The 27,935-nt window shown below is 36.2% G+C and overlaps 2 protein-coding genes across 3 annotated transcripts; one reads left to right on the top strand and one right to left on the bottom strand.

Annotated features, from left to right (window-relative positions):
* Positions 1-703: 703 nt before the first annotated feature.
* mtif2 (mitochondrial translational initiation factor 2) lies at positions 704-23,996 on the top strand. Its single transcript, XM_018674724.2, has 14 exons — positions 704-868; positions 1,330-1,490; positions 1,582-1,693; positions 1,777-1,948; positions 2,038-2,198; positions 2,380-2,556; positions 2,716-2,855; positions 3,031-3,155; positions 3,250-3,454; positions 3,575-3,827; positions 3,895-4,035; positions 22,908-23,072; positions 23,198-23,338; positions 23,475-23,996. Exons 2-14 carry the CDS (start codon positions 1,332-1,334, stop codon positions 23,642-23,644), a joined length of 2,121 nt encoding a protein of 706 aa, XP_018530240.1. The 5' UTR covers positions 704-868; positions 1,330-1,331; the 3' UTR covers positions 23,645-23,996.
* Positions 23,867-27,900, bottom strand: sde2 (SDE2 telomere maintenance homolog (S. pombe)). 2 transcript variants are annotated; one of them, XM_018674744.2, is made up of 8 exons: positions 27,732-27,900; positions 26,317-26,434; positions 26,116-26,227; positions 25,791-25,960; positions 25,556-25,688; positions 25,121-25,255; positions 24,834-25,008; positions 23,867-24,511 (listed from the first exon to the last, which is right to left on the bottom strand). In XM_018674744.2, exons 1-8 carry the CDS (start codon positions 27,828-27,830, stop codon positions 24,290-24,292), a joined length of 1,164 nt encoding a protein of 387 aa, XP_018530260.1. In that variant the 5' UTR covers positions 27,831-27,900; the 3' UTR covers positions 23,867-24,289. The 2 variants fall into 2 exon arrangements, with proteins under 2 accessions (XP_018530260.1, XP_018530261.1); XM_018674745.2 differs by having other exon boundaries at positions 23,867-24,508.
* Positions 27,901-27,935: the final 35 nt, after the last annotated feature.

Here is a 27,935-nt window from a genome sequence, read left to right as displayed (position 1 = left end):
ACATTGAAATTCTTTATTATTATGAACATTATTTATTATGTTTTCTTGCATATTATTATTTATTACTGTAATTTATCATCATTAATTATTATTTATTTATTCTCAGTTTGACACAAAGCAAAAAACAAATATGACATCTCATGATCATCATCATCATGATCATCAGGTAGTTTCACTACAACATCGCAGTATTCTGGTCCTTCAGTAAAGGTACTAAAATAAAATAAAATACTCCATTACAGGTGAAGTATTAAATTAAAACTTCCTCATTAAAAATACAGAGGTTTGAAGTAAAACTGCTCCTTTCAGAGAGTCAATATGTTGTCTTGTTTTATTTGTATGTTGGTTTAATGTGAATATTTCAGATTCATCATCTTTTGTTTGTAAAGTTACCAGTTCTGGAAAGTAACAAAGTACATTTACTCAAGTACAGTTTAAGGTACTTTTACTGTACTTTGCTGTAGTATTTCCAAATACTATACTATACTCTATAACAATACAACAATATAATACGTTTTACTGCAGCACGTTTATTTAGTAACTTTAGTTACTTGTTATTTTTTAGCTTTAAATTAAAAGAAACTGAATACGTCTTCAGATTAAAGTTGTGTCTCTTGTATAAAGTTGTTGTGTAGTTGTGACACTTTTATTTCAATAACTGATCAATATTTCCTCTGTCCCTCACTGAAAACGATCCGACCTCCTTCAGAAACAAAGAAGAAGAAGTTCCGCCTCCCGCCGACAGGAGGCGGTGGCGGTTCTTCTCGGTCTGTCAGTGAAGTGTCATGGCGGCGCCCTGTCGCTGCTCAGTCTCACGGTGAAATCTTAATCTGAGGATGAACTGAGAGAAGAAACACAACTCCAACAGGTGAGATAAACGGAAACAGAACCACAGTTTACCTGAGGCCGTGTTCCTGAGTCCTGACAGGTTTACAAGTTTTTACACGCGGTTACGTGTGAAATCCGCTGTACCAGACTTCACTGAAAAATGTGGTGATTTAATTCTGCCAGGTCATCATACCTGAGCAAACTACACCTGAGGATTTTTATGAGATATTAGTTTGTACTGGCTGATTCGGCGCTGATTCACATACCACAGAACCTGAACAGATACTGGATCTGGACTCCAGCAGATCCTGCTCTGTCCTGAGGTTTAACACTAAACACTATAACTATGGTTTCATGTGATAAACCTGCAGCTTCTGTCTGTGCTGGTGCGTTTAGGTGCTGTGGGATTATTCAACCATGACTGATGGCAGACGTTTCCTGTTGCTTAATGTTCCATCTCTCTCCCTCCCTCTCCCTCTCCCTGTGTGTGTGTCTGTGCAGGTATGAGTGTGATGTCATCAGTGATGCGGGGGGCACGGCGGCTCGTCCACGCCGACCCCGTTCTGCTCAGCAGCTTCCTGTCTCCACCCCTCCTCTGTCCCGCTCGAACCTCCGCCCCCCTGCTTACCTGTCAGCAGAACAGGAAGTACATACCCAAAAAGGTGAGTTCAACAGCCTACCTGTTTATCTGACAGCCAATAGGAAGCCTCTGTCTGCTCTCGCCTGGTGTCTGATGGTGTGATGTGCCTGCAGGTCAAAGGTCACAAACCACAGGCAGTCAAACCTAAAGTCTACAAACAGGAAGTGGAGATCACTCAGAAGATGACGGTGGCAGCACTCGCCAAGGCCATGAACAAAGATGTTGGTAAGAACCAGGAAGTCTGACAGGACACGGGCTGGCGATATCCTCAGAGACTGGCTCAGTAAAGTTAAAGTTTTGTGTTTCAGACCACGTGTTTGAGGCTCTGCTGAACAGCCCGGTGGATCTGGACTCTCTGGATCAGGACTCAGTTCTGGAGGAGAGGTCGATTAAGGAGGTGGTGACTCGGTCGGGGATGAAGTTCAAATGGGCCAAACTGAGTGAGACCAGGAAGAGGGTCAACAGGGATGCCCACCGGAGGTAACAGAGATGGGAAGGCGCCACAGAGCAACCAATTAGAACATGTTCCTGCTTCCTGTTCTCTGACCTCTGACCTCTGACCCCCTCAGGCCTCCAGCTGATGCGTCCTGCTTAGTGTCCCGCCCTCCGGTGGTCACCATCATGGGTCACGTGGATCACGGTAAAACCACGCTGCTGGACAGTTTGAGGAAGAGTCAGATCGTCTCCACCGAGGCTGGAGGAATCACACAGCACATCGGAGCCTTTTTGGGTAAACACCTGGTCACACTCACCTGGTCACACTCACCTGGTCACACTCACCTGGTCACACTCAAATGGTCAGTTGTGTTTCTGCTGATCAATGGTTCAGGTTCAGTTCTGTTACTGTGTCTGTGAAGTTAACGATAAAGTTTGTCTTGAATAAGGTCACAACTGTGTGTTTTTACCTCCAGTCGAGTTGCCTTCAGGTGAGAAGATCACCTTCCTGGACACTCCGGGTCACGCCGCCTTCTCCTCCATGAGAGCCCGTGGAGCCAACGCCACCGACATCATCATCCTGGTGGTGGCGGCGGACGACGGCGTCATGAACCAGACGGTGGAATCCATCCAACACGCCAAGAGAGCCGGAGGTAGGAGCTGCACCTGAGGGTGGAAAACTCCTCCACTGTTCTGTGGTTCTACTGTTTCTAATGTTTCTGTTGTGTTTCTACTCTGTTTTCTACAATGTTTATATTCTGTTTCTAATAAGTTTCTAAGTTTTTCTATTCTGTTTCTACTGTATGTTTCAGTTCCAATGATTGTGGCGGTGAATAAGTGCGATAAACCTCAGGCTGATCCTCAGAGAGTCAAACGGGAGCTGCTCGCTCACGATGTCGTCTGTGAGGAGTTCGGAGGAGACGTTCAGGCCATTCACATCTCTGCTCTGAAGGTCTGATCAATAATCAAATGGGTCCCACAGACAGAGTCTCTGCGGGTTTACAGTCTGGTCACAGCAGAGAATCTTTATGTGTAGAAAACTTTTCTGAAGCACTGTCAGCTGTGGCGCCCCCTGCAGGCAGAGGAGGTCAGTGTGATGTAACGTGATGATGCCATGTCGTTGTCAGGGTGACAACCTGCTGGCTCTGACGGAGGCCACGGCAGCGCTGGCCGAGGTCCTGGAGCTGAAGGCGGAGCCCAGCGGCCTCGTGGAGGGACTCGTCATCGAGAGTCGAACCGACAGAGGCAAAGGGTGAGAACCAGAACCAGAACCAGAACCTGTCTCTGCGAGCTCATAGAACCAGTGAAAACAGGAAGTGTAACCGACCCGTCCTGTGTCTCCTCAGTCCTGTAACGACAGCCATTGTCCAGCGAGGGACACTGAGGCACGGCTGCGTCCTGGTGGCGGGGAAGAGCTGGGCCAAAGTCCGTCTGCTGTTCGATGAGAACGGGCGGGCGCTGACAGAGGCCGGGCCGAGCTGTGCTGTGGAGGTGGTCGGCTGGAAGGAGCTGCCATCGGCCGGAGAGCTCATCCTGGAGGTTGAGTCTGAGGTGAGAACAAACCACGACTCGCAGCGGGTCTGACATTACTCATGACTCATCAGTGGTTTCAGGTGTGGAGCACCTGGCTGCTACTTCCTGTCTGAACCATCTCTGTTTGTCATCCTGCAGCAGCGAGCGAGAGAAGTGGTGGAGTGGAGGAACTACGAGGAAGAGGAGATGAAGCTGGAGGAGGAGCGGAGCGCCATTGAGCTCAAACAGACACAGCACCTGCAGGAGTACAGGAAGGAGAGGGCGGAGCTGGCTCACCTGAGCTGGAGGCAAAAGAAGGCGGCGCTGTACAGAGCCTACAAGGCCAAGTTCTCCGGGAGGCCGAGTGAGAGAACTGAGGATGAAGAGCTCAGTCTGCCGCTCGTCATCAAAGGTACGCACCGCCACGCTCCGATACCACTGACATCACCGGCTGACTGACCTTTACCTTTGACCTGCAGGTGATGTGGACGGGTCGGTGGAGGCCATCTTGAACATCCTGGATAGTTACGATGCTCATCAGCAGTGTGAACTGGACGTCGTTCACTTTGGCATTGGAGACGTTTCAGAGAATGATGTCAACATGGCCGAAACGTTTAAAGGTACAAACACTATACTATGACATTTTTTGACCATTTTTGACACCTTACTATACTATGACATTTTTTGACCATTTTTGACACCTTACTATACTATGATATTTTTTGACCCTTTTTGACACCTTACTATACTATGACATTTTTTTGGATTTTTTGACAAATTCCTATACTATGACATTTTTTGACCCTTTTTGACGCCTTACTATACTATGACATTTTTTTGGATTTTTTGACAAATTCCAATACTATGACACTTTTTTGACCCTTTTTGATGCCTTACTATACTATGACATTTTTTGACCCTTTTTGACACCTTACTATATTATGACATTTTTTGACCATTTTTGACGCCTTACTATACTATGACATTTTTTCTGGGTTTTTCACGAATTCCTATACTATGATGTCTTTTCATCGTTTTTGACACCTTACTATACTATGACACTTTTTTGAACCTTTTTGACACCTTACTATACTATGACATTTTTTTGGATTTTTTGACGAATTCCTATACTATGACGTTTTTTGACCCTTTTTGACGCTTTACTATGCTATGACATTTTTTTGGATTTTTTGACAAATTCCAATACTATGACACTTTTTTGACCCTTTTTGACGCCTTACTATACTATGACATTTTTTGACCCTTTTTGACACCTTACTATACTATGATATTTTTTTGACACTTTTTGATACCTTACTATACTATGACATTTTTTGACCATTTTTGACGCCTTGCTATACTATGATGTTTTTTTGACCATTTTTACACCTTACTATACTATGACATTTTTTTGGATTTTTTGACGAATTCCTATACTATGACGTTTTTTGACCGTTTTTGACGCCTTACTATACTTTGACATTTTTTGACCCTTTTTGACACCTTACTATATTATGACATTTTTTGACCATTTTTGACACCTTACTATACTATGACACTTTTTTGAACCTTTTTGACACCTTACTATACTATGACATTTTTTTGGATTTTTTGACGAATTCCTATACTATGACGTTTTTTGACCCTTTTTGACGCTTTACTATGCTATGACATTTTTTTGGATTTTTTGACAAATTCCAATACTATGACACTTTTTTGACCCTTTTTGACGCCTTACTATACTATGACATTTTTTGACCCTTTTTGACACCTTACTATACTATGATATTTTTTCTGACTTTTTGACACCTTACTATACTATGACATTTTTTCTGGGTTTTTCACAAATTCCTATATTATGATCTCTTTTCATCGTTTTTGACACCTTACTATTCTATGACATTTTTTGACCCTTTTTGACACCTTACTATACTATGACATTTTTTTACCCTTTTTGACGCTTTACTATACTATGACATTTTTTGACCCTTTTTGACGCTTTACTATACTATGACGTTTTTTGACCGTTTTTGACACCTTACTATACTATGACATTTTTTTGGATTTTTTGACAAATTCCTATACTATGACATTTTTTGACCCTTTTTGACACCTTACTATACTATGACATTTTTTGACCCTTTTTGACACCTTACTATACTATGACATTTTTTGACGCCTTACTATACTATGACATTTTTTGATGCTTTACTATACTATGACGTTTTTTTGACCGTTTTTGACGCCTTACTATACTTTGACATTTTTTGACCCTTTTTGAAGCCTTACTATACTATGACATTTTTGACCCTTTTTGACACCTTACTATACTATGACATTTTTTGACCCTTTTTGACACCTTACTATACTATGACATTTTTTGACCCTTTCTGACACCTTACTATACTTTGACATTTTTTGACCCTTTTTGAAGCCTTACTATACTATGACATTTTTTGACCCTTTTTGACACCTTACTATACTATGACATTTTTTGACCCTTTCTGACACCTTACTATACTATGACATTTATTGACAACTTACTATGACATTTTTTGACACCTTACTATACTATGACGTTTTTTGACCCTTTCTGACACCTTACTATACTATGACATTTTTTAACCCTTTTTGACACCTTACTATACTATGACATTTATTGACAACTTACTATACTATGACATTTTTTCTGGGTTTTTCACGAATTCCTATACTATGATGTCTTTTCATCGTTTTTGACACCTTACTATACTTTGACATTTTTTGACGCCTTACTATACTATGACATTTTTTGACCATTTTTGACACCTTACTATACTATGACGTTTTTTGACCGTTTTTGACACCTTACTATACTATGACATTTTTTTGACCCTTTTTGACGCCTTACTATACTACGACGTTTTTTTGGATTTTTTGACAAATTCCTATACTATGATATTTTTTGACCCTTTCTGACACCTTACTATACTATGACATTTTTTCTGGGTTTTTCATGAATTCCTATACTATGATCTCTTTTCATCGTTTTTGACACCTTACTATACTATGACATTTTTTGACGCCTTACTATACTATGACATTTTTTGATGCTTTACTATACTATGACATTTTTTTGGATTTTTTGACAAATTCCTATAATATGACGTTTTTTGACCGTTTTTGACTCCTTACTATACTATGACATTTTTTGACCCTTTTTGACACTTTACTATACTATGACATTTTTTGACCATTTTTGACTCCTTACTATACTATGACATTTTTTGACCCTTTTTGACACCTTAATATACTATGACATTTTTTTGACCCTTTTTTACGCCTTACTATACTATGACATTTTTTGACCCTTTTTGACACCTTACTATACTATGACATTTTTTGACCCTTTCTGACACCTTACTATACTATGACATTTTTTCTGGGTTTTTCACAAATTCCTATATTATGATCTCTTTTCATCGTTTTTGACACCTTACTATTCTATGACATTTTTTTACCCTTTTTGACACCTTACTATACTATGACATTTTTTTACCCTTTTTGACGCTTTACTATACTATGACGTTTTTTGACCGTTTTTGACGCCTTACTATACTATGACATTTTTTGACCCTTTTTGACGCTTTACTATACTATGACGTTTTTTGACCGTTTTTGACACCTTACTATACTATGACATTTTTTGACCCTTTTTGACACCTTAATATACTATGACATTTTTTTGACCCTTTTTTACGCCTTACTATACTATGACATTTTTTTGACCCTTTTTTACGCCTTACTATACTATGACGTTTTTTGACCCTTTTTGACACCTTACTATACTATGACATTTTTTGACCCTTTCTGACACCTTACTATACTATGACATTTTTTCTGGGTTTTTCATGAATTCCTATACTATGATCTCTTTTCATCGTTTTTGACACCTTACTATACTATGACATTTTTTGACGCCTTACTATACTATGACATTTTTTGATGCTTTACTATACTATGACATTTTTTTGGATTTTTTGACAAATTCCTATAATATGACGTTTTTTGACCGTTTTTGACTCCTTACTATACTATGACATTTTTTGACCCTTTTTGACACTTTACTATACTATGACATTTTTTGACCATTTTTGACTCCTTACTATACTATGACATTTTTTGACCCTTTTTGACACCTTAATATACTATGACATTTTTTTGACCCTTTTTTACGCCTTACTATACTATGACGTTTTTTGACCCTTTTTGACACCTTACTATACTATGACATTTTTTGACCCTTTCTGACACCTTATTATACTATGACATTTTTTCTGGGTTTTTCACAAATTCCTATATTATGATCTCTTTTCATCGTTTTTGACACCTTACTATTCTATGACATTTTTTGACCCTTTTTGACACCTTACTATACTATGACATTTTTTTACCCTTTTTGACGCCTTACTATACTATGACGTTTTTTGACCGTTTTTGACGCCTTACTATACTTTGACATTTTTTGACCGTTTTTGAAGCCTTACTATACTATGACGTTTTTTGACCGTTTTTGACGCCTTACTATACTTTGACATTTTTTGACCCTTTTTGAAGCCTTACTATACTATGACATTTTTTGACCATTTTTGACTCCTTACTATACTATGACATTTTTTGACCCTTTTTGACGCTTTACTATACTATGACGTTTTTTGACCGTTTTTGACGCCTTACTATACTATGACATTTTTTGACCATTTTTGACACCTTACTATACTATGATATTTTTTGACCCTTTTTGACACCTTACTATACTATGACATTTTTTTGGATTTTTTGACAAATTCCTATACTATGACATTTTTTGACCCTTTTTGACACCTTACTATACTATGACGTTTTTTGACCCTTTTTGACACCTTACTATACTATGACATTTTTTGACAATTTACTATACTATGACATTTTTTGACACCTTACTATTCTATGACATTTTTTGACGCCTTACTATACTATGACATTTTTTGATGCTTTACTATACTATGACGTTTTTTTGACCGTTTTTGACGCCTTACTATACTTTGACATTTTTTGACCCTTTTTGACGCCTTACTATACTATGACATTTTTTGACAATTTACTATACTATGACATTTTTTGACACCTTACTATTCTATGACATTTTTTGACGCCTTACTATACTATGACATTTTTTGATGCTTTACTATACTATGACGTTTTTTTGACCGTTTTTGACGCCTTACTATACTTTGACATTTTTTGACCCTTTTTGAAGCCTTACTATACTATGACATTTTTTGACCCTTTTTGACACCTTACTATACTATGACATTTTTTGACCCTTTCTGACACCTTACTATACTTTGAGAGTTTTTGACCCTTTTTGAAGCCTTACTATACTATGACATTTTTTGACCCTTTTTGACACCTTACTATACTATGACATTTTTTGACCCTTTCTGACACCTTACTATACTATGACATTTATTGACAACTTACTATGACATTTTTTGACACCTTACTATACTATGACGTTTTTTGACCCTTTCTGACACCTTACTATACTATGACATTTTTTAACCCTTTTTGACACCTTACTATACTATGACATTTATTGACACCTTACTATACTATGACATTTTTTTGACCCTTTTTGACACCTTACTATACTTTGACATTTTTTGACCCTTTTTGAAGCCTTACTATACTATGACATTTTTGACCCTTTTTGACACCTTACTATACTATGACATTTTTTGACCCTTTTTGACACCTTACTATACTATGACATTTTTTGACCCTTTCTGACACCTTACTATACTTTGACATTTTTTGACCCTTTTTGAAGCCTTACTATACTATGACATTTTTTGACCCTTTTTGACACCTTACTATACTATGACATTTTTTGACCCTTTCTGACACCTTACTATACTATGACATTTATTGACAACTTACTATGACATTTTTTGACACCTTACTATACTATGACGTTTTTTGACCCCTTTCTGACACCTTACTATACTATGACATTTTTTAACCCTTTTTGACACCTTACTATACTATGACATTTATTGACAACTTACTATACTATGACATTTTTTCTGGGTTTTTCACGAATTCCTATACTATGATGTCTTTTCATCGTTTTTGACACCTTACTATACTTTGACATTTTTTGACGCCTTACTATACTATGACATTTTTTGACCATTTTTGACACCTTACTATACTATGACGTTTTTTGACCGTTTTTGACACCTTACTATACTATGACATTTTTTTGACCCTTTTTGACGCCTTACTATACTACGACGTTTTTTTGGATTTTTTGACAAATTCCTATACTATGATATTTTTTGACCCTTTCTGACACCTTACTATACTATGACATTTTTTCTGGGTTTTTCATGAATTCCTATACTATGATCTCTTTTCATCGTTTTTGACACCTTACTATACTATGACATTTTTTGACGCCTTACTATACTATGACATTTTTTGATGCTTTACTATACTATGACATTTTTTTGGATTTTTTGACAAATTCCTATAATATGACGTTTTTTGACCGTTTTTGACTCCTTACTATACTTATGACATTTTTTGACCCTTTTTGACACTTTACTATACTATGACATTTTTTGACCATTTTTGACTCCTTACTATACTATGACATTTTTTGACCCTTTTTGACACCTTAATATACTATGACATTTTTTTGACCCTTTTTTACGCCTTACTATACTATGACATTTTTTGACCCTTTTTGACACCTTACTATACTATGACATTTTTTGACCCTTTCTGACACCTTACTATACTATGACATTTTTTCTGGTTTTTCACAAATTCCTATATTATGATCTCTTTTCATCGTTTTTGACACCTTACTATTCTATGACATTTTTTACCCTTTTTGACACCTTACTATACTATGACATTTTTTTACCCTTTTTGACGCTTTACTATACTATGACGTTTTTTGACCGTTTTTTGACGCCTTACTATACTATGACATTTTTTGACCCTTTTTGACGCTTTACTATACTATGACGTTTTTTGACCGTTTTTGACACCTTACTATACTATGACATTTTTTGACCCTTTTTGACACCTTAATATACTATGACATTTTTTTGACCCTTTTTTACGCCTTACTATACTATGACATTTTTTTGACCCTTTTTTACGCCTTACTATACTATGACGTTTTTTGACCCTTTTTTGACACCTTATATACTATGACATTTTTTGACCCTTTCTGACACCCTTTACTATACTATGACATTTTTCTGGGTTTTTCATGAATTCCTATACTATGATCTCTTTTCATCGTTTTTGACACCTTACTATACTATGACATTTTTTGACGCCTTACTATACTATGACATTTTTTGATGCTTTACTATACTATGACATTTTTTTGGATTTTTTGACAAATTCCTATAATATGACGTTTTTTGACCGTTTTTGACTCCTTACTATACTATGACATTTTTTGACCGCTTTTTGACACTTTACTATACTATGACATTTTTTGACCATTTTTGACTCCTTACTATGATTTTGACTCTTTTTACTTATACTATGACATTTTTTGACCCTTTTTGACACCTTAATATACTATGACATTTTTTTGACCCTTTTTTACGCCTTACTATACTATGACATTTTTTGACCCTTTTTTACGCCTTACTATACTATGACGTTTTTTGACCCTTTTTGACACCTTACTATACTATGACATTTTTTGACCCTTTCTGACACCTTACTATACTATGACATTTTTTCTGGGTTTTTCATGAATTCCTATACTATGATCTCTTTTCATCGTTTTTGACACCTTACTATACTATGACATTTTTTGACGCCTTACTATACTATGACATTTTTTGATGCTTTACTATACTATGACATTTTTTTGGATTTTTTGACAAATTCCTATAATATGACGTTTTTTGGACCGTTTTTGACTCCTTACTATACTATGACATTTTTTGACCATTTTTGACGCCTTACTATACTATGACATTTTTTGACAATTTACTATACTATGACATTTTTTGACACCGTTACTATTCTATGACATTTTTTGACGCCTTACTATACTATGACATTTTTTGATGCTTTACTATACTATGACGTTTTTTTGACCGTTTTTGACGCCTTACTATACTTTGACATTTTTTGACCCTTTTTGAAGCCTTACTATACTATGACATTTTTTGACCCTTTTTGACACCTTACTATACTATGACATTTTTTGACCCTTTCTGACACCTTACTATACTTTGAGAGTTTTTGACCCTTTTTGAAGCCTTACTATACTATGACATTTTTTGACCCTTTTTTGACACCTTACTATACTATGACATTTTTTGACCCTTTCTGACACCTTTACTATACTATGACATTTATTGACAACTTACTATGACATTTTTTGACACCTTACTATACTATGACGTTTTTTGACCCTTTCTGACACCTTACTATACTATGACATTTTTTAACCCTTTTTGACACCTTACTATACTATGACATTTATTGACACCTTACTATACTATGACATTTTTTAAACCCTTTCTGACACCTTACTATACTATGACATTTTTTAACCCTTTTTGACGCCTTACTATACTATGACATTTTTTGACCCATTTTTGACACCTTACTATACTATGATATTTTTTGACCCTTTTTGACACCTTACTATACTATGACATTTTTTTGGATTTTTTGACAAATTCCTATACTATGACATTTTTTTGACCCTTTTTGACACCTTACTATACTATGACATTTTTTGATGCTTTACTATACTATGACATTTTTTTGGATTTTTTGACAAATTCCTATACTATGACATTTTTTAACCCTTTTTGACACCTTACTATACTATGACATTTATTGACACCTTACTATACTATGACATTTTTTAACCCTTTCTGACACCTTACTATACTATGACATTTTTTAACCCTTTTTGACGCCTTACTATACTATGACATTTTTTGACCATTTTTGACACCTTACTATACTATGATATTTTTTGACCCTTTTTGACACCTTACTATACTATGACATTTTTTTGGATTTTTTGACAAATTCCTATACTATGACATTTTTTGACCCTTTTTGACACCTTACTATACTATGACATTTTTGATGCTTTACTATACTATGACATTTTTTTGGATTTTTTGACAAATTCCTATAATATGACGTTTTTTGACCGTTTTTGACTCCTTACTATACTATGACATTTTTTGACCCTTTTTGACACTTTACTATACTATGACATTTTTTGACCATTTTTGACTCCTTAATATACTATGACATTTTTTTGACCCTTTTTGACACCTTAATATACTATGACATTTTTTTGACCCTTTTTTACGCCTTACTATACTATGACATTTTTTGACCCTTTTTGACACCTTACTATACTATGACATTTTTTGACCCTTTCTGACACCTTACTATACTATGACATTTTTTCTGGGTTTTTCACAAATTCCTATATTATGATCTCTTTTCATCGTTTTTGACACCTTACTATTCTATGACATTTTTTTACCCTTTTTGACACCTTACTATACTATGACATTTTTTTACCCTTTTTGACGCTTTACTATACTATGACGTTTTTTGACCGTTTTTGACACCTTACTATACTTTGACATTTTTTGACCCTTTTTGAAGCCTTACTATACTATGACATTTTTTGACCATTTTTGACTCCTTACTATACTATGACATTTTTTGACCCTTTTTGACGCTTTACAATACTATGACGTTTTTTGACCGTTTTTGACACCTTACTATACTATGACATTTTTTGACCCTTTTTGACACCTTACTATACTATGACATTTATTGACAACTTACTATACTATGACATTTTTTAACCCTTTTTGATACCTTACTATACTATGACATTTTTTGACTCCTTACTATACTATGACATTTTTTGACTCCTTACTATACTATGACATTTTTTGACCATTTTTGACACCTTACTATACTATGACGTTTTTTGACCGTTTTTGACACCTTACTATACTATGACATTTTTTTGACCCTTTTTGACGCCTTACTATACTATGACATTTTTTTGGATTTTTTGACGAATTCCTATACTATGATATTTTTTGACCCTTTCTGACACCTTACTATACTATGACATTTTTTCTGGGTTTTTCATGAATTCCTATACTATGATCTCTTTTCATCGTTTTTGACACCTTACTATACTATGACATTTTTTGACGCCTTACTATACTATGACATTTTTTGATGCTTTACTATACTATGACATTTTTTTGGATTTTTTGACAAATTCCTATAATATGACGTTTTTTGACCGTTTTTGACTCCTTACTATACTATGACATTTTTTGACCCTTTTTGACACCTTACTATACTATGACATTTTTTCTGGGTTTTTCACAAATTCCTATATTATGATCTCTTTTCATCGTTTTTGACACCTTACTATTCTATGACATTTTTTTACCCTTTTTGACACCTTACTATACTATGACATTTTTTGACCCTTTTTGACGCTTTACTATACTATGACGTTTTTTGACCGTTTTTGACGCCTTACTATACTATGACATTTTTTGACCCTTTTTGACACCTTAATATACTATGACATTTTTTTGACCCTTTTTTACGCCTTACTATACTATGACATTTTTTTGACCCTTTTTTACGCCTTACTATACTATGACGTTTTTTTGACCCTTTTTGACACCTTACTATACTATGACATTTTTTGACCCTTTCTGACACCTTACTATACTATGACATTTTTTCTGGGTTTTTCACAAATTCCTATATTATGATCTCTTTTCATCGTTTTTGACACCTTACTATACTTTGACATTTTTTGACCATTTTTGACACCTTATTATACTATGACGTTTTTTGACCGTTTTTGACACCTTACTATACTATGACATTTTTTTGACCCTTTTTGACGCCTTACTATACTACGACGTTTTTTGACCCTTTTTGACACCTTACTATACTATGACATTTTTTTGGATTTTTTTACAAATTCCTATACTATGATATTTTTTGACCCTTTCTGACACCTTACTATACTATGACATTTTTTCTGGGTTTTTCATGAATTCCTATACTATGATCTCTTTTCATCGTTTTTGACACCTTACTATACTATGACATTTTTTGACGCCTTACTATACTATGACATTTTTTGATGCTTTACTATACTATGACATTTTTTTGGATTTTTTGACAAATTCCTATAATATGACGTTTTTTGACCGTTTTTGACTCCTTACTATACTATGACATTTTTTGACCCTTTTTGACACTTTACTATACTATGACATTTTTTGACCATTTTTGACTCCTTACTATACTATGACATTTTTTGACCCTTTTTGACACCTTAATATACTATGACATTTTTTTGACCCTTTTTTACGCCTTACTATACTATGACGTTTTTTGACCCTTTTTGACACCTTACTATACTATGACATTTTTTGACCCTTTCTGACACCTTATTATACTATGACATTTTTTCTGGGTTTTTCACAAATTCCTATATTATGATCTCTTTTCATCGTTTTTGACACCTTACTATTCTATGACATTTTTTGACCCTTTTTGACACCTTACTATACTATGACATTTTTTTACCCTTTTTGACGCCTTACTATACTATGACGTTTTTTGACCGTTTTTGACGCCTTACTATACTTTGACATTTTTTGACCCTTTTTGAAGCCTTACTATACTATGACATTTTTTGACCATTTTTGACACCTTACTATACTATGATATTTTTTGACCCTTTTTGACACCTTACTATACTATGACATTTTTTGACAATTTACTATACTATGACATTTTTTGACACCTTACTATTCTATGACATTTTTTGATGCCTTACTATACTGTGACATTTTTTGATGCTTTACTATACTATGACGTTTTTTTGACCGTTTTTGACGCCTTACTATACTTTGACATTTTTTGACCCTTTTTGACACCTTACTATACTATGACGTTTTTTGACCCTTTTTGACACCTTACTATACTATGACATTTTTTGACCATTTTTGACGCCTTACTATACTATGACATTTTTTGACAATTTACTATACTATGACATTTTTTGACACCTTACTATTCTATGACATTTTTTGACGCCTTACTATACTATGACATTTTTTGATGCTTTACTATACTATGACGTTTTTTTGACCGTTTTTGACGCCTTACTATACTTTGACATTTTTTGACCCTTTTTGAAGCCTTACTATACTATGACATTTTTTGACCCTTTTTGACACCTTACTATACTATGACATTTTTTGACCCTTTCTGACACCTTACTATACTTTGAGAGTTTTTGACCCTTTTTGAAGCCTTACTATACTATGACATTTTTTGACCCTTTTTGACACCTTACTATACTATGACATTTTTTGACCCTTTCTGACACCTTACTATACTATGACATTTATTGACAACTTACTATGACATTTTTTGACACCTTACTATACTATGACGTTTTTTTGACCCTTTCTGACACCTTACTATACTATGACATTTTTTAACCCTTTTTGACACCTTACTATACTATGACATTTATTGACACCTTACTATACTATGACATTTTTTAACCCTTTCTGACACCTTACTATACTATGACATTTTTTAACCCTTTTTGACGCCTTACTATACTATGACATTTTTTGACCATTTTTGACACCTTACTATACTATGATATTTTTTGACCCTTTCTGACACCTTACTATACTATGACATTTTATTGACAACTTACTATGACATTTTTTGACACCTTACTATACTATGACGTTTTTTGACCCTTTCTGACACCTTACTATACTATGACATTTTTTAACCCTTTTTGACACCTTACTATACTATGACATTTATTGACACCTTACTATACTATGACATTTTTTAACCCTTTCTGACACCTTACTATACTATGACATTTTTTAACCCTTTTTGACGCCTTACTATACTATGACATTTTTTGACCATTTTTGACACCTTACTATACTATGATATTTTTTGACCCTTTTTGACACCTTACTATACTATGACATTTTTTTGGATTTTTTGACAAATTCCTATACTATGACATTTTTTGACCCTTTTTGACACCTTACTATACTATGACGTTTTTTGACCCTTTTTGACACCTTACTATACTATGACATTTTTTGACCATTTTTGACGCCTTACTATACTGTGACATTTTTTGACAATTTACTATACTATGACATTTTTTGACACCTTACTATTCTATGACATTTTTTGATGCCTTACTATACTATGACATTTTTGATGCTTTACTATACTATGACGTTTTTTTGACCGTTTTTGACGCCTTACTATACTTTGACATTTTTTGACCCTTTTTGACACCTTACTATACTATGACGTTTTTTGACCCTTTTTGACACCTTACTATACTATGACATTTTTTGACCATTTTTGACGCCTTACTATACTTTGACATTTTTTGACCCTTTTTGAAGCCTTACTATACTATGACATTTTTTGACCCTTTTTGACACCTTACTATACTATGACATTTTTTGACCCTTTCTGACACCTTACTATACTTTGACATTTTTTGACCCTTTTTGAAGCCTTACTATACTATGACATTTTTTGACCCTTTTTGACACCTTACTATACTATGACATTTTTTGACCCTTTCTGACACCTTACTATACTATGACATTTATTGACCCTTTTTGAAGCCTTACTATACTATGACATTTTTTGACCCTTTTTGACACCTTACTATACTATGACATTTTTTGACCCTTTCTGACACCTTACTATACTATGACATTTATTGACAACTTACTATGACATTTTTTGACACCTTACTATACTATGACGTTTTTTGACCCTTTCTGACACCTTACTATACTATGACATTTTTTAACCCTTTTTGACACCTTACTATACTATGACATTTATTGACAACTTATTATACTATGACATTTTTTAACCCTTTTTGATACCTTACTATACTATGACATTTTTTAACACCTTACTATATTATGACATTCTTTGACCATTTTTGACGCCTTACTATACTATGACATTTTTTCTGGGTTTTTCACGAATTCCTATACTATGATGTCTTTTCATCGTTTTTGACACCTTACTATACTTTGACATTTTTTGACGCCTTACTATACTATGACATTTTTTGATGCTTTACTATACTATGACATTTTTTTGGATTTTTTGACAAATTCCTATAATATGACGTTTTTTGACCGTTTTTGACTCCTTACTATACTATGACATTTTTTGACCCTTTTTGACACCTTACTATACTATGACGTTTTTTGACCCTTTTTGACACCTTACTATACTATGACATTTTTTGACCATTTTTGACGCCTTACTATACTATGACATTTTTTGACAATTTACTATACTATGACATTTTTTGACACCTTACTATTCTATGACATTTTTTGACGCCTTACTATACTATGACATTTTTTGATGCTTTACTATACTATGACGTTTTTTTGACCGTTTTTGACGCCTTACTATACTTTGACATTTTTTGACCCTTTTTGAAGCCTTACTATACTATGACATTTTTTGACCCTTTTTGACACCTTACTATACTATGACATTTTTTGACCCTTTTTGACACCTTACTATACTATGACATTTTTTGACCCTTTCTGACACCTTACTATACTTTGACATTTTTTGACCCTTTTTGAAGCCTTACTATACTATGACATTTTTTGACCCTTTTTGACACCTTACTATACTATGACATTTTTTGACCCTTTCTGACACCTTACTATACTTTGACATTTTTTTACCCTTTTTTGAAGCCTTACTATACTATGACATTTTTTGACCCTTTTTGACACCTTACTATACTATGACATTTTTTGACCCTTTCTGACACCTTACTATACTATGACATTTTTTGACCATTTTTGACACCTTACTATACTATGATATTTTTTGACCCTTTTTGACACCTTACTATACTATGACATTTTTTTGGATTTTTTGACAAATTCCTATACTATGATATTTTTTGACCCTTTCTGACACCTTACTATACTATGACATTTTTTCTGGGTTTTTCACGAATTCCTATACTATGATCTCTTTTCATCGTTTTTGACACCTTACTATACTATGACATTTTTTGACCATTTTTGACACCTTACTATACTATGATATTTTTTGACCCTTTTTGACACCTTACTATACTATGACATTTTTTTGGATTTTTTGACAAATTCCTATACTATGACATTTTTTGACCCTTTTTGACACCTTACTATACTATGACATTTTTTGACCCTTTCTGACACCTTACTATACTATGACATTTTTTGACCCTTTTTGACACCTTACTATACTATGACATTTTTTGACCCTTTCTGACACCTTACTATACTATGACATTTATTGACAACTTACTATGACATTTTTTGACACCTTACTATACTATGACGTTTTTTGACCCTTTCTGACACCTTACTATACTATGACATTTTTTAACCCTTTTTGACACCTTACTATACTATGACATTTATTGACAACTTACTATACTATGACATTTTTTGACACCTTACTATACTATGACATTTTTTAACCCTTTCTGACACCTTACTATACTATGACATTTATTGACAACTTACTATGACATTTTTTGACACCTTACTATACTATGACGTTTTTTGACCCTTTCTGACACCTTACTATACTATGACATTTTTTAACCCTTTTTGACACCTTACTATACTATGACATTTATTGACAACTTACTATACTATGACATTTTTTGACACCTTACTATACTATGACATTTTTTAACCCTTTTTGATACCTTACTATACTATGACATTTTTTAACACCTTACTATATTATGACATTCTTTGACCATTTTTGACGCCTTACTATATTATGACATTTTTTCTGTGTTTTTCACGAATTCCTATACTATGATGTCTTTTCATCGTTTTTGACACCTTACTATACTTTGACATTTTTTGACGCCTTACTATACTATGACATTTTTTGACCATTTTTGACACCTTACTATACTATGACGTTTTTTGACCCTTTTTGACACCTTACTGTACTATGACATTTTTTGACCATTTTTGACTCCTTACTATACTATGACATTTTTTGACCCTTTTTGACGCTTTACTATACTATGACGTTTTTTGACCGTTTTTGACGCCTTACTATACTATGATATTTTTTGACCCTTTCTGACACCTTACTATACTATGACATTTTTTCTGGGTTTTTCATGAATTCCTATACTATGATCTCTTTTCATCGTTTTTGACACCTTACTATACTATGACATTTTTTGACGCCTTACTATACTATGACATTTTTTGATGCTTTACTATACTATGACATTTTTTTGGATTTTTTGACAAATTCCTATAATATGACGTTTTTTGACCGTTTTTGACTCCTTACTATACTATGACATTTTTTGACCCTTTTTGACACTTTACTATACTATGACATTTTTTGACCATTTTTGACACCTTACTATACTATGACATTTTTTGACCCTTTTTGACACCTTACTATACTATGACATTTTTTGACCCTTTCTGACACCTTACTATACTATGACATTTTTTCTGGGTTTTTCACAAATTCCTATATTATGATCTCTTTTCATCGTTTTTGACACCTTGCTATTCTATGACATTTTTTGACCCTTTTTGACACCTTACTATACTATGACATTTTTTTGGATTTTTTGACAAATTCCTATACTATGACATTTTTTGACCCTTTTTGACACCTTACTATACTATGACATTTTTTGACCCTTTTTGACACCTTACTATACTATGACATTTTTTGACCCTTTCTGACACCTTACTATACTATGACATTTATTGACAACTTACTATGACATTTTTTGACAACTTACTATGACATTTTTTGACACCTTACTATACTATGACGTTTTTTGACCCTTTCTGACACCTTACTATACTATGACATTTTTTAACCCTTTTTGACACCTTACTATACTATGACATTTATTGACAACTTACTATGACATTTTTTGACACCTTACTATACTATGATATTTTTTGACCCTTTCTGACACCTTACTATACTATGACATTTTTTAACCCTTTTTGATACCTTACTATACTATGACATTTTTTAACACCTTACTATATTATGACATTCTTTGACCATTTTTGACGCCTTACTATACTATGACATTTTTTCTGTGTTTTTCACGAATTCCTATACTATGATGTCTTTTCATCGTTTTTGACACCTTACTATACTTTGACATTTTTTGACGCCTTACTATACTATGACATTTTTTGACCATTTTTGACACCTTACTATACTATGACGTTTTTTGACCCTTTTTGACACCTTACTGTACTATGACATTTTTTGACCATTTTTGACTCCTTACTATACTATGACATTTTTTGACCCTTTTTGACGCTTTACTATACTATGACGTTTTTTGACCGTTTTTGACGCCTTACTATACTATGACATTTTTTGACCATTTTTGACACCTTACTATACTATGACATTTTTTGACCATTTTTGACACCTTACTATACTATGACATTTTTTTGGATTTTTTGACAAATTCCTATACTATGACATTTTTTGACCCTTTTTGACACCTTACTATACTATGACATTTTTTGACCCTTTTTGACACCTTACTATACTATGACGTTTTTTGACCCTTTTTGACACCTTACTATATTATGACATTTTTTGACCCTTTCTGACACCTTACTATACTATGACATTTTTTGACCCTTTTTGACACCTTACTATACTATGACATTTTTTGACCCTTTCTGACATCTTACTATACTATGACATTTTTTCTGGGTTTTTCACGAATTCCTATACTATGATCTCTTTTCATCGTTTTTGACACCTTACTATACTATGACATTTTTTGACCATTTTTGACACCTTACTATACTATGATATTTTTTGACCCTTTTTGACACCTTACTATACTATGACATTTTTTTGGATTTTTTGACAAATTCCTATACTATGACATTTTTTGACCCTTTTTGACACCTTACTATACTATGACATTTTTTGACCCTTTCTGACACCTTACTATACTATGACATTTTTTGACCCTTTTTGACACCTTACTATACTATGACATTTATTGACAACTTACTATGACATTTTTTGACACCTTACTATACTATGATATTTTTTGACCCTTTTTGATACCTTACTATACTATGACATTTTTTAACCCTTTTTGATACCTTACTATACTATGACATTTTTTAACACCTTACTATATTATGACATTCTTTGACCATTTTTGACGCCTTACTATACTATGACATTTTTTCTGTGTTTTTCACGAATTCCTATACTATGATGTCTTTTCATCGTTTTTGACACCTTACTATACTTTGACATTTTTTGACGCCTTACTATACTATGACATTTTTTGACCATTTTTGACACCTTACTATACTATGACGTTTTTTGACCCTTTTTGACACCTTACTGTACTATGACATTTTTTGACCATTTTTGACTCCTTACTATACTATGACATTTTTTGACCCTTTTTGACGCTTTACTATACTATGACGTTTTTTGACCGTTTTTGACGCCTTACTATACTATGACATTTTTTGACCATTTTTGACACCTTACTATACTATGACATTTTTTGACCATTTTTGACACCTTACTATACTATGATATTTTTTGACCCTTTTTGACACCTTACTATACTATGACATTTTTTTGGATTTTTTGACAAATTCCTATACTATGACATTTTTTGACCCTTTTTGACACCTTACTATACTATGACATTTTTTGACCCTTTTTGACACCTTACTATACTATGACGTTTTTTGACCCTTTTTGACACCATACTATACTATGACATTTATTGACAACTTACTATGACATTTTTTGACACCTTACTATACTATGACGTTTTTTGACCCTTTCTGACACCTTACTATACTATGACATTTTTTAACCCTTTTTGACACCTTACTATACTATGACATTTTTTAACCCTTTTTGATACCTTACTATACTATGACATTTTTTAACACCTTACTATATTATGACATTCTTTGACCATTTTTGACGCCTTACTATACTATGACATTTTTTCTGGGTTTTTCACGAATTCCTATACTATGATGTCTTTTCATCGTTTTTGACACCTTACTATACTATGACATTTTTTGACACCTTACTATACTGTGATATTTTTTCTGACTTTCTGATGCCTTCCTATACTACGACGTCAAAAAGGGTCAAAAAATGTCATAGTATTTTAAGGCATCCAAAACCATTAGAATATGTTATAGTATAGTATGGTGTCAATGTTTTGACCTGATTTTGAAACCTGTTCCCTAAACACACTCTTCAGGTTCCATTTACGGCTTCAACGTCAGGGCGAGTAAAACGGTGCAGCAGCTAGCGACAAAGAAAGGCGTCCCACTCAGACTCCACACTGTTATCTACAAACTGATTGATCAGCTGAAGGACGACTTGAGCAGCAAACTGCCCCCACATGTTGTAGAGAACATTCTTGGTGAGTAAAACTCCAGAGTCACTGACCAGCACCAGTTCATCAGGTTTGAAGGTTTACTTCCAGGTACAAACTAAACAGAGCACGCTCTGTTGTATTACAACTCATACCTGTTACCTGTCCCCCAGGTGAGGCGACGGTTCTCGCTATGTTTGAAGTTTCTGTGGGGAAGAAGAAGGTTCCTGTGGCCGGCTGTCGGGTTCAGAAAGGTCTGTTGGACCGGCGACACAAGTTCAGACTGATCCGAGGACAGGACACCATCTGGGAGGGTGAGTGAGACCTGGTTCAGGATCCTGTCTGTTCTTGTGGTCCACACCTGAGGAACATTTGTCACAGTTAAAGTCTTGTGAAAACACCCGATGCAGCTGACGTCAAGCTCTAACATTGCTGTGGTGTTTTCTGCAGGTTCTGTGATGACGCTGAAGCACCACAAAGATGACGTTCAGTCGGTGAGGACGGGGATGGAGTGCGGTCTGTCGGTACATGGTAACATGGACTTCAAACCTGGCGACGTCCTTGTCTGTTTTGAGAACGTGGCCTCTCCTCAGGTCACTTCCTGGAACCCTGGCTTCTAACAACGTCCTCCCATCATCCTCTGCTGCTCAGAGGTCTGAGGATGACTGAGGACTGGGTCGTCAGGTCTCCTTCAATACTGATAAAATCACTGATAAAGCAAGCTGCAGTAATAAAGTACATTTCACAGTGCATCACTGAGGCGGGTGTGGTCACAGACAGAGAACACCTGTACATTAGAAAACAAGTGAAACCAATGGAGGTCAGAACAAAACACGTGAGACTTGTTTTGGTTTAAGACGTTTTAATAAAAGCTTTAAACAGTTTGACAGAAACTCAACAGGTACAAAGCAGCTTCTGATCCACAAACAAACTCAGAGTCTTTAACTAAATAAAGTTTAGCTGTAAAATCTCTGCCTGGTTGATGACTTTACTCAAAGGTTCACTTATTGACTTTAACTGTACTCAACCACATCTCAGTCCTCCTCAGCTCAGGTCTGGAAAACACAGAATGTGGACGTAAAACTTCAAAAAGACTAAATCTAAGTTTGAAAGTTGAGCTTCACTCAGTGCCCACTTACTGACGTTTTCCAGAGCTTTCTGAAGAAAAAAACAACATGAGAAAACCACAGTGTTCACACAAAAATAAAAACCCTCTGAGTGAGAACCACCCAACTGTTCCTTTAATCTAATGACCTCTGACTTCTTCACTTCCTCTTGGCCTTGCCTGGTTTGGCGAGCAGAGCCGGGTCAATCTGATCCGGTCTCAGTCCTCTGACTGAGAAGAGTCGAGCGGCGCGCTCCAACAGCGTCCCCCCACATTTCAACCCCCGAGACATCAGTTCCACCTTTAGGACATCCAGACCCAGAGACTCCAGCTGATCAGCCGACGACACCGAGGACAGATCCACTGCAGAGCGACGCTGCTGCTGCAAACACAACACGGGAGAGAAATATTACGTCTGCTTCATTTACTCAAAGAAATTACATCAGTGAAGAAACCGGAGTTTTTCTTGAGTAAATTATTTGTATTTGTTTATTTTGTGATCGAATGTTTTTATTTTCAGTGATTCATTCAGACGTTAACATGATGTTGTGACGAGGATCTCAGGATTTATACAGGGTTACCTGCAGAAACCCTGTGACCAGCAGGGCGGTGCTAAAGAGCAAAACAAGCTCACCCTGTGTTTGGTTTCTCATCACATCACAGGAAATAAAAAAAGTACGGCAGCAGAGAGAGGACAAACTGACCTGCTGAGCCTGACAGCTGGACTCCACTGATGCTCTGGAGGACTCAGGAGGTTTCTGGTCCTCTGAGGGTCTGAGGGTCTGGTCTGTGGAGGACTCAGGAGGCTTCTGGTCCTCTGAGGGTCTGAGGGTCTGGTCTGTGGAGGTCTCAGGAGATTCCTGGTTGTCTGAGGATGAGCTGGAGGGGGGGGGTCAGAATTCCATTAGAAATTATGTCATTAAAGTATAAAACTAATGTGTGGACCTGAATCTGGACTCTGGATCTGGTCTGAGGTGGATCTGGTTCTTACCTGCTGCTCTGCATAGGCTCCACCTCCTCTCTCCGCGTTGTCACAGTGACAGCTCCACAGCTAGAGGAGGAAGTGGACGGAGACTCGTCGTCATCCTCTGAGCTCATCAGCTCGTCCAGCTCCCCCACCCCCGTCCTGTAACCATGACGACAGATTCAAAAACACTGTCACCAAAATAAAAGCTTCAGCATCACATCTGTTTCCACCCAGAGTGAAATGTTTCCCTCTTCTAGTGGCGAAGGGGCTGTTTCGTCAGTCACAAACCAAACCTTTAAGACTCAAACTGAACCTTTTCAAAATAAAACTGAACCTTTTCAAAATAAAGCTGAACCTCCTCTGGTTAAAATTCCTCTCCGTCTCTTTACTCTGTCAACAAAGGTTGAAATTCCCAGAAACATCATCCTTAGAAAAAACGGACTGAAACAGGCGGCTCACCAGAAACAAGCTGCTGGCGTCTTTGTCATCTTCTTCTTCTTCTTCTCCGGCTCTTCGCTGGGATCTGAGTTTGGTCTCTTTGCTGCCGAGACGTCGTCGACCTTCACCAGACCGCTGGACGACGCCTGCAGACCTGAAACACGTGACAGGTACCGGAAGTTTCAGACCAAGATCAATACTTAAACCATCAAAGGACGAAACGACACACCTGGACAGCTATCCCCCCCCCACACACCTTTGAGCACCGAATCCTCGAGTCTCTCCGACAGGTCATGGCACTGCTGCTGGTACTCTGGGTCAGTGAACTGGTGTTTGGGTTCAGACAGTTTCCTCTGCAGACGCTCCAGACGACGCTGCTCCTTCTCCGCCTCACGCTCCGCCTGCTTCTTCAGCCACTCCGCCATCCTGCAGCCACCACAGAAGAAGAACAGTTTCAGTGATGAGAGAGTTTCACTCCTCCTCGCTTCTGACGTCTCGGCTGAAATCGTCCGAACAATCATCAGTGAAGTGAAAACCAGATGCAGTTTACTCTGCTGTAACCTGAGTTCTCTGAGACTCACTCTTTCTCATGGTTTACATCTCGGAGACGCCGTCCGCTCAGATCTCTGCAGGCTTCGCGGTTCGTCGTCTTCTCGATCTGAGCGCCGAGAGCTCGGAGCATCGAGCCGAACCCTGAAACAGATCAGAGAGTTTCAGAGTTTCATCCTCGGGTTGTGAAAACAGCTGTTGAACAGACAGATCGGTGTATTTCCTGGACTGACCTCCCTTCCCTCCACAGAGGCGGGGCTCCAGGTGATAGATGGCTCCATGCTGCAGAGGATCCTCTAGATCCGACCGATGACCGTTTCTGACCACGTAGAAATCCTCAGAGGAAACTCCCTGCAGAGACACACCGAGGTCAGAGGTCAGACTGACAGATACCAGGTTCACATGAAGACACTGAGAATAAAACGTTGCTCAGGACTTTCTGACGTGAATAAAGTGACATCTCCTTTTTTTACTCTGAGTGATCTAAGTATAAAAGTGATGAAATAATATCAAGAGAAACAGAATCTGAACAAACGTATTAAAACAGACTGTGGTCTGATCTGATCCAGACTCAGCTGCTGATCAGGTCTGAACAGAAACAACATCACACTCATGTTACACTAGTTTACCTGGTCATCTTTCTTTACATTTTCACTTCCTGTTCTCCAGGTGTTCACACTCTGGAGTCTGTGTGAGACGTTTAAATCTAAACCTACAGACAACAGACTGATGTGACCTGGTCAACACCTGGATGAGCATCATGTCAAAGCTCAAATTCACGTGCAGTAAACACACAAACACACCAGGACCACTTCACTGACACATGTGGTTCTAATTCCCTGAACGTCTCATGGTCTGTAAGTTGAGATTTCACATTAACTGATGATGTGTGAGGTTTTTCACTTTGCAGACTAAAATCCCTGAACCACCTGGAGCACCGGTGTTCCAGTTTAACTGATGACATTTGTTTACTTTTTAGCTAGCTGTGCTCCAGATGTTGCTAACATGTTGTCGGTCGCAGACTCGTCATTTTCAGGTAGAGGAACCAGTTTAGTGTGATGAGATATTGAAGACCTCACTGAACAACACATATACATCACCAGATAAAATGCGTGTCCGTTTCAACATCACCTGCAGTCAACAACCCGAAACATCTTTTTGGTAAAAAAAAAAAAAGGACAGATATTGTCCTCACTAAACCAAACACACAGCTTGTAACTGATGGTGTGAGCATCGCTCACCCATATCAACACAGCGGACTCATGTGGCGTTCATGTGTATAAAGTAGGCGACTGTGCGTTTCATCTTTCCTCGGTTCACATAAACACATCGCTGGATTTGTTAAGCTTCCATGTTCCATGTTCCAAACTAAGCTCGCCAGGTCAACTAAGCACAGGTGACGTCCTCCGTCACAAACACCGGATAAAAACACACAGAGACCAAAGTTCAACGTCGCTGATTTACCGAGAAAAGACCGGAGAAACGGTCATTGTCGTTTAAACAGACTGAACCAGTTTCACAAACTGTTTACACTCGGTGTTTGTTAGCTAACGTTAGCATGTCGGCTAACAGCGACGCTCACACCGGATTCAAACATTTCCCCGTGGATTGACTCCGTTTCCCCGCCTCGCTGTGACGTGTCTCTTACCTGTGTCTGGATGAACCGGGTCAGAACGTCTCCGACCACAGAACCGTCCGGAAACACCAGGTTACACCTGAACCTCGGAGCGTTAACAAACACCTCCATGTTGGAGCCTCAGTGTACGAGAAGGCAGCGCGCGTGCGCGGCTCCACTTCCTTTTCAGTCATCTGCCGGAAGGAGACGTCATCACGTTACGTCACTACGGCGCCA

The sequence above is a fragment of the Lates calcarifer genome, linkage group LG5, assembly GCF_001640805.2.
Source record: "Lates calcarifer isolate ASB-BC8 linkage group LG5, TLL_Latcal_v3, whole genome shotgun sequence".
In the NCBI taxonomy this organism is placed as follows: Eukaryota; Metazoa; Chordata; class Actinopteri; family Centropomidae; genus Lates; species Lates calcarifer.
This window is presented reverse-complemented; position numbering and strand designations above follow the sequence as displayed.